The following is a 9,539-nucleotide window of genomic DNA, read 5'->3' as shown; positions in this document are numbered from 1 at the left end:
CTTGTTTTTCCAGTAGAATTTTGAGGTGATGGAGTCTAGGGATTTGAACCAGGCAGGTGGGAGCTTGATCGGGATCATTGAGAATAAGTTGTTTATGATATGGGAGTCTTTATGTAGCATGGTTAGCTCAGCTAGTTCGCTAGTAAGCACGGATGGTGCAGTGAAAGCGAAGGCTGGTAGCAGGTTATCACAACAACACTCCCCAATGACGTAACCCTCAAATTCAAAAGAACGTTGTTGCCCTTGGCTAGAGGCGAGTTTGTCTTTAGCTGACTGGTAACGCGTTCGTTCAACAAATAATTTGGACAAGTGAGAGGCCGGGGTTCAAATCCCACCTCGGACTCAGGCAAATTCATCACCTGTTACATTGGTGCTGTGACTCGGATCTGGGTGGGAGTAAAAAATAAAAAAAATAAAATAAAATGGTTGCTGCGGAGTTTCACATGGAAGGGGAGTCAAAGCGGGGTGAGTGTAGCATGGTTAGCTCAGCTAGTTTGCTAGTAAGCACGGATGGTGCAGTGAAAGCGAAGGCTGGTAGCAGGTTATCGCGACAACACTCCCCGATGACGTAACCCTCAAATTCAAAAGAACGTTGTTGCCCTTGGCTAGAGGCGAGTTCGTCTTTAGCTGACTGGTAACGCGTTCGTTCAACAAATATTTGGACAAGTGAGAGGCCGGGGTTCAAATCCCACCTTGGACTCAGGCAATTTCTCACCTGTTACATTTAGCTCGAATGGTTTTTGTGTTTTGGGAATGTCTATGTGTGTGTCTATGTATGGGCATATGCACATATGTCTCTGGCTATGTTTGTGTGTAGATGGGTCGGCACTTGTGGGTAGATGGGTGAAGAGCATGAGTGGAATGTTTGTGTATGTTTGTGTGGGTGCATGTGTGCTTATGTGTTTGTGCATGTGCATGTGCATAAGATAATTGGTGGATATGTGTCCTCTCAAAGATACATGGGCGTGTTTTGATGAGGGGGGCTGCTATGAAAAAAAAACCCCATTAAAAAAACAGTTGACATACAATACTGTGCAAAAGTTTTAGGCAGGTGTGAAAAAATGCTGTAAAGTCAGAATGCTTCCAAAAATAGAAATGTTTATTTTTATCAATTAAAAAAATGCAAAGTGAGTGAACAGAAGAAAAATATAAATCCAATATTTGGTGTGACCACCCTTTGCTTTCAAACCAGCATCAATTCTTCTAGGTACACTTGCACAAAGTCAGGTGTGTGATTAACCAATTATCCCAAACAGGAGCTAATGATCATCAATTGAATATGTAGGTTGAAACAATCATTAACTGAAACAGAAACAGCTGTGTAAGAGGGATAAACTGGGTGAGGAACAGTCAAACTCTGCTTCCAAGGTGAGGTTGCTGATGACAGTTTAAATGTCAGAAGCCTTTTTCGTGTCATGGTACAGAGTCAGTCGAAGCACTCATAAATGTAGTCCTCAAGGTTTTCCAGATCAAATGGTTGTGTTATTCCAGTTGATAAGTAACAGAAAGGGGGTTTCGCAATTAGCAGCTGGAGACTGCCATCTTGGATCTCACACTGGTCTCATTGGAGCTCATGGTCACAGACGCATCATAACTCTAAGTGGATAGCTAAAGAGTGTTTCTGATCTGTCAATACAGGTGTTTGAGGACTTCATTATGATAAGAATTTATCAGTTGCAGAGGTCTTCCTTCACCTACTAGTTCCTTTACAATTACTTCTTAAAAATGTCCCAATCAAGTTGATTGTGACCATTTTGAATTCTATTAGTATTCTATTAGTATTACTATTTAGTAGTCATCTTGAAAACATACAAAACCATTTCAGATGGTTTTCTCAATGTCAAAACAGATTCAGAACCATTTCAGATGAGAACAAATGAAAAAATGTGTCATGATAAAATTTGATTGGGAATTAGATAGTAAAAAAAATGTGCAATCCATGTGCATCCATATCTCATAAGACAAAAATATAAATATTTAAAGAATTGCTATTTTTATGTTCAGCCAAGCCTCCTAAATTACATGGATATCAAAGTTTATGCATCCCACCATCCCCACCCCACAAGAAGGAATATCCAGTTTTTACAGAGCTACACAGACACACTGCTTTACTGGAGGGAATTTTAATGATGGTGCATTCAGTAATGCTAGTAAGTAATTCAACGCTGCATTCAAATTAAACCAAGAAAAGCAAATGAGAAGCAGGGAAAAAAGAAAGAAAAAAAGAGAAAGAGCGAAAAAGAAAAAGAAAGAGAGGAATGACTTCAATTGTGTGACTAGTCCAGGCCCCGTTGGTTGCTGAGCAGGGAGCATGGTGCTCCTCCAGATAGGTGGTGTGGGTGAAGCCTGTCATTGCAGTAGGGGGAAGGGAGAGACTGTGTTGGGGGCAGGACATTCCCGCCTTTGTGGGACAGCATGGTGATCTCCTGCCTCATAGTCTCCATCTCCTCAGCCTGTGAGGCAACAACCTTCTGCAACCTGTGTCTCTCATCTTCCTCACACCGCTGGTCCCTGAACTGAGCACCCTGACACACACAAACACACACAATTTAAATATTCTCATTTTCAAGACATGATATAACATTACATGCATTTAACAGATGCTTTTATCGGAGTGTCTTGCACACCTTTTGCATTTTATACAAAGTATCTATTTATACAGCTTCATTTATATGACTCAACATGGTGAAGGCAGTACGATCACGCATATATATATATATATATATATATATATGGAAAAAAAAATCCGTTTTGGAGATATGGCTTGTTAAATAATGTATGTCTGACAGAAGTATAAGTTTGTGAGCCAATGCTTTGGAGGTTTGGAGAGATTGGGGGCAGTACATCTAGGGGTGTCAATGAGCTGCATAATGCAGGCATCAGCTTTATGCATGTCAACACTAAGATCACAGCTTTCTGTTTATCCATAAAGACCTTTCACAAAGATTATGAAATTGTATGCATTCTTATATCTACTATTGCGTTCTTGTTAGATGCTAATTAAGGGACAGAAGTGGAATTTGCAGGGGTAATGCGTCACCACTTTATTTGCATAGCTACAACTGATGCACACTCAAAGAAGAACGTGAAAGACAAAGACATGCAACCGGATTCGGCTACATTAGATATTTTTACCTTTCTTTATATTTTCTCATTGTGATGTGTAATTTATAGTTGAATAATATAATATTTCAAGATTGTAAATGTGCACTTATTAAATACTTAAAAAGTATTTTTGATCAAAGTCTAATCTGACAGCTTTTTAAGTATTCTGTAAAATTAAAAACTGCGTGAGGATACACCCTTTACAGCTCCGCGTCACATACAGTATACTAAGGCCATTTACATTTGTTTACCAGAAAATAACACATGCATATCTCTCTCTTTTTTTCACATGCTTGGTAGGGGTAGGTTGTGTGTGTGCCCCATTTGAGGATGAAGGGGGATGAAGGGGTGTGGTCTTCTACTTTCTGCCCTGGTTTTTAGACTTTTCTAATTAGGCGTTTCATTAAAGAACATCAAAAGACACTCTCGCACACATCCACACACGTCAGTACCATCTTCCGTTGTCTTGTGTCCAGTTTATCTTCCAGGTCCTTCTTCTCTTTCAGTAAGCAGTTAAGTATGCAGACAAGCTCAGTGTGCTGTCTGCTCACCGCCATCAGTTCCTGCTTCACCTCTGTCAGCTTCACCTGAGACATACGCACTGGTCAGTTTCCAGTCAGTTCCAGAGACGGACACTCATACGCGTAACTGCCAGCATCACTTCAGAGACACGCACTTATGCAAATACACACATAAACATCAGTCTGCTTCACCTGAGGCACACACCTGCCAACTTACCTTTGACACATACTCAACAGATAACAGGTTATTTGGGTAGCGGAAAGCTTTTGGGTGAATCTGTCATGACTGAGAGTTGGAGAGATTGTTTACAGCTGCCATTGTATTTATTATTAAAGGTACAATGGGTAATTTTGTACTTCTAACGGTCAAGAGAGGAATAGCAACAAACACCTTCAAACCACAAAACTGTTCATCCCTCCCCCTTCTCTGTAAACACACTGACATTGAAATGCCATTGGCTGTGGCAATTAGAACCAATTTTCAACCAATGAGCTTGAATTATTGTACAGCTATATGATGTTTTGGTAAAGAGTGTCATCCCGCCAACTGTAACCTGAATTTAAAGACTATAAACATAGGCAGAGGGTGAGTCAACATGTCAGTGAGCCTTTTTCAATGATAGGAAGGGATTGTAACAAAGTTTGAACAGAAAAATCTTACCTATTGAACCTTTAAGTTTCAAGGTTTTTGGCTAACTACAGTGCCATGGAAAGTATTCACTCTGAATACTAGCAAATTCTGGTCTTACACAAGGTCAACAAGGGGTATTCAGAAGACAAAATACTGATACATGTTAGTGGCCAGCTACATGTCTTTTTGTTTTGGTAAAGTCCCCCCTTCTGGAAAAGTGTGTATAAGAGTCTTACTATGTCTGATTCAAATAAGAAAGTCGCTAAGCTTTCTCACTTTCTGTCATTTCTTTGCAAATAAATATGAAAGTTTAACTCAAGTATACCTATCGTTGTTTTTACTGGGATCTGTTTCATCAGACGATGCTCACCTATGAAATGTTGGAAAGGGCATTTTTCCCTCACACACGTACATAAGTATTCACTCCGTGTACTTTGTTGAGCCACCTTTGGCAGCGATTACAGCCTCAAGTCATCTTGGGTATGATGCCACAAGCTTGGCACACCTTTGGGGTATTTCACACATTTTTCTCTGCAGATCCTCTCAAGCTCTGTCAGGTTAGATGGGGATTGTCGCTGCACAGCTATTTTCAGGTCTTTCCAGAGATGATCTATTGGCTTCAAGTCTGGGCTCTGGCTGGGCCACTCAAGGACATTCACAGACTTGTCCCAAAGCCACTCCCTGGCTGTGTGCTTTGGGTCATTGTCCTGTTGAAGGTGAACGTTTGCCCCAGTCTAAGAGCCTGAGTGCTCCGGAGCAGGTTTTCATCAAGGATCTCTCTGTACTTTGCTCCATTAATCTTTCCCTCAATCCTGACTCCCAGTTCCTGCTGCTCAAAAACATTCCCACAGCATGATGCTGCCACCACCACGCTTCACCGTAGGGATGCTGACAGTCAGGTGATGAGCGGTGCTTGGTTTCCTCCAGATGTGACGCTTGGTATCACGGCCAAAGAGTTTAATCTTGGTTTCATCAGACCAGAGAATCTGAGAGAGTCCTTTAGGTGCCTTTTGGCAAACTCCAAGCGAGCTGTCGTGCCTTTTCCTTTGTTGACCTTCTGGAAGGTTCTCTCATCTCCACAGAGGAACGCTGGAGCTCTGTCAGACAGACCATTGGGTTCTTGGTCACCTCCCGAATGCTTAGTTTGGCCGGGCCGGGCTCTAGGAAGGTCCTGGTGGTTCCAAACTTCTTCCATTTATGAATGATGGAGGCCACTGTGCTCCTCGGGACCATCAATGCTGTAGAAATTTTGCTGTACCCTTCCCCAGATCTGTGCCTTAACACAATCCTGTCTCGGAGGTCTATGGACAATTCCTTCGACTTCATGGCTTGGTTTTTGCTCCGACATGCACTCTCAACTGTGGGATCTTACATAGACAGGTGTGTGCCTTTCCAAATCATGTCCATTCAATTTGATTTACCACAGGTGGACTCAAATCAAGTTGTTGATCTCAAGGGTGTAATCACTGCCAAAGGTGGCTCAACAAAGTATTGAGCAAACGGAGTGAATACTTACGTATGCGTGGTATTTCCATTTTTTATTTTTAATAAATTAGCAAAAATTTCGAAATGAAGCGGAGTGAATACTTTCCGTAGACACTGTATACTAGGCCCTTGTTTGACATGGAAATATTGTCAATTCAACTTCAGCTATGTACTTATTTGTGCTGTGGTATAAGTCTGTTGCGTGACTGACGTTACAATAAATGGACATGCAAAAAATCTAGTCAGCTTTGATTCAAATTTGTCTTAAAACTACTGGAAGTAGAAAATTGCATCTAACACATTATGAAGGTTATTTTAGTAAGAGAATTATGAAAGGCACAAAAAAATACTGATGGAAGGCTATGCAATAAAATAAATTGATGTTTTTTGTGACTGACATTACATGTGGACTAGACCAATTTTGGGGCCATGTACTGGAAAAATGAAATCAAAGTTTCTCTTGACAGATGTAATTATGGTAAAGTAATCCATTTACTGTAATCTCAAAGAAAACTTCCATACTGTGTTGCTAAGGACCTTTCATATATATGGACAATTTCATTGCTTGTGATGACATTGGATCGAATCTATCATTTCCAGTAACTTTTAGGTCTTATAATGTTAGTACACCAGTTAAATATCTTCTACAATAATGGTCCATGTCCACCTTGGATGATGGATTTGCCCTTTTTATTTTTTTAGGGTAGGTGTAGGGAGACGCACAGAAGACCCTTTTGAAAACCTTGCTACTGAGCATCACCAGAGAGGCACACCTACAGTTGTGTTCAAATAAATAGCAGTGCATTAAGAAAATTGAATAAAGTGAAGATATTTTTTAATAGCATTTAGTTCAATATTTCAAATGTAGTGGAAACATTACATTCAATTCCAAATCAGAGCATTAGCAAAAAGAAAAGGAATATTAATCTGTTAAAAAAATGGCAGTGGCGACATTGTTCTCTTCAAAGTATCTTCAAACTATATAAACTGAGTACATTTTTTAAGATTTAACCTCACTTTAAATTACTGAACTAATATTTAGCTGCATAACCATTGCTTTTGATAACTGCTGCACATCTGCATTGGATCGAGTCAACCAACTACTGGCACCTAGAAATAGGTATTTCAGCCCAGGATGAACAAACGACATTCCACAGGTCCTGTGAATTTTTAGGTTTCGCTTCAGAAACTGCATTTTTAATGTCACCCCACAAGTTTTCAATGGGGTTGAGGTCGGGGCATTGATCTGGCCACTCAATCGTTTTTGTCTGGAACCAAGATGTTGCTCGCTTACTTGTGTTGTTGTCTTGTTGAAACACCCATTTCAGGGGCATTTCCTCTTCGGCATATGGCAACATAATCTCTTCAAGTATTTTCATGTATTCAAACTGATCCATAATCCCTGGTATACGAACGCAACACCGTAGTATGAAAAACATCCCCATACCTTGATTTTTGAGCCACCATGCTTCACTGTCTTCACAGTGTATTGTGGCTTGAATTCAGTACCCGGGGGTCGTCTGACATACTGTCGACCACCACTAGACCCTAAAAGACCAATTTTACTCTCATCAGTCCATAGAATGTTACGCCATTTCTCTTTGGGCCAATCGATGTGTTCCTTGGCAAATGTTAACCGATTCTGCTGATAGCTTAGCTTTGATCAAATGTCTTCTGACTGTAACAGCACTTACAGTTAATTGTAGATCTTTGATCTTTCTGGAGCTGATGAATCGCTGAATCGTTGCCATTATGACTATTCTTCGATCCATTTTAACAGTAGTTGCTTGTTTTCTTCCGCTTGTTTCGGGGTTTTATTGCCATTTTAAAGCATTTGTGATCATTTTAGCTGAGCATCCTATAATTTGCAGCACTTCTTTATACGTTTTCCCCACTCCAATCAACTTTTTAATCAAATGATTGTTCCTCCGAACAATGTTTGGAACGGCCCATTACATTACTGAAATATATTTTATAACAATGCGTGAAACATTTGCTTCCCTTCTTCCTTAATAAGGACAATTAATGACACCTGTTTTTTCACAGAATTAGTGAATTCTCTAATTAAACTCCACGCTGCTATTATTTCAAACATGCCCCTTTCAATGAATGAGTCACTCATTGATGTTGTACTGCTATTTTCTTGAACACAACTGTATAAGCTTCAGACAGACACACACACACACACACACACACACACAAACAGTGGGACAGTACCTTCCAAAGTTTGAGCTCATGTGTGTGTTGGACCTCCTTAATTCTGCTGTCATGCTTCAGTTCCTCCACAACTCTGTTGCCAGAGAGAGTCTGCAGTGCCTCCAAATCCACCAATCGTCCGAACTTGGCCATCATCATAGCCTCACAGCGCTCCTCTAATTCTGAAACACAGAAACAGTGTTGGTACAAAATACCAATTACAATTCTGTAACAACAACACTATGCGTAATACAATACTTAATTAAAAACTCACAATGTGTACTCACTGAGCACTTTATTATTTATTTTTTACTTATTGGTCTTCTGCTGCTGTAGCCTATCCACTTAAAGGTTTGACACGTTGTGTGTTCAGAGATGCTCTTCTGTATAATACTGTTGTAATGTGTGGTTATTTGCGTTACTGTGAACTTCCTGTTAGCTTTGATGGGAAGGTGACACCACCTCCCTCCCCTCTTCGGTCAATTTCCAAATTTAAGTCATATTGCATACACATACACATACACAGAGAATTAGTAAGATAATTACAGGATCAAGAGGGATCTCTTGTGATGTCTGTGACACTTCACAGAAAGACTGGACTTCAGGACATTCCTACATCATATGCATAAAAGTACCAAAGTGTTCCCAGTGCATAGTGCACAATTTGGGCTTCTGGTCATTTTAGCAGAGTATCTTCTGAGGTAATTTTAGCAGAGTTTCTTTAAAATGGATCAGTTGATGATTACAATTCTTTGATGAAAGAAATATACACTCACTGAGCACTTTATTAGGAACACCAGTACACCTACCTATTCATTCATTCATTCATTCATTCATTATCCTAACCTGCTTATCCTGAACAGGGTCGCAGGGGGGCTGGAGCCTATCCCAGCATACATTGGGCGAAAGGCAGGAATACACCCTGGACAGGTTGCAAGTCCATCGCAGGGCACACACACCATTCACGCACACACTCATACCTACGAGCAATTTAGACTCTCTCTAACCTGCATGTCTTTGAACTGTGGGAGGAAACCAGAGTACCCGGAGAAAACCCACGCAAACACGGGGAGAACAAACTCCGCACAGAGAGGCCCCGGCCGACGAGGATTCGAACCCAGGACCTCCTTGCTGTGAGGCGGCAGTGCTACCCACTGCACCATCCGTGCTGCCTCTACTTATTCATGCAATTATCAAATATTTCTATAACTGCTGATCTCCTGAAATTTTCACACACACCAGTCTCTAGAGTTTACTGAGAATTGTGCAAAAAATAAAAAACATCCAGTTCTGCATACGGAAATGCCTTGTTGATGAGAGGAGAATGGCCAGACTGGTTTGAGCTCACAGAAAGGCTCAGATAACCACTCACCACTGTACAATTGTGGTGAGCAGAAAGCATCAACACATCGAACCTTGAGGTGGATGGGCTACAACAGCAGAAAACCACGGGAGATTCACAGCATGAATGTGCAGACAAATCTGCAGACATTGCATGATGCAATCATGTCAACATGGAACAGAATCTCAATGGAATTTTATCAACATCTTGTGGAATCCATGCCACAAAGAATTGAGGCTGTTTTGACAGTATAGTGTTA

The 9,539-nt window shown here is 40.7% G+C and overlaps 1 protein-coding gene across 1 annotated transcript in view; it reads right to left on the bottom strand.

Annotated features, from left to right (window-relative positions):
• Positions 1-1,081: 1,081 nt before the first annotated feature.
• LOC133127234 (cilia- and flagella-associated protein 44) overlaps positions 1,082-9,539 on the bottom strand; it is a 192,887-nt gene continuing 184,429 nt past the window's right edge. The window contains exons 32-34 of the mRNA XM_061239961.1: positions 7,960-8,120; positions 3,558-3,692; positions 1,082-2,525 (exon numbers count right to left, since the gene is read on the bottom strand). Coding sequence (XP_061095945.1) covers positions 2,277-2,525; positions 3,558-3,692; positions 7,960-8,120 — 545 coding nt within the window. The 3' untranslated portion in view covers positions 1,082-2,276. The remainder of the gene's footprint in view (positions 2,526-3,557; positions 3,693-7,959; positions 8,121-9,539) is intronic.

The sequence above is a fragment of the Conger conger genome, chromosome 4, assembly GCF_963514075.1.
Source record: "Conger conger chromosome 4, fConCon1.1, whole genome shotgun sequence".
Classification (NCBI taxonomy): Eukaryota; Metazoa; Chordata; class Actinopteri; order Anguilliformes; family Congridae; genus Conger; species Conger conger.
This window is presented reverse-complemented; position numbering and strand designations above follow the sequence as displayed.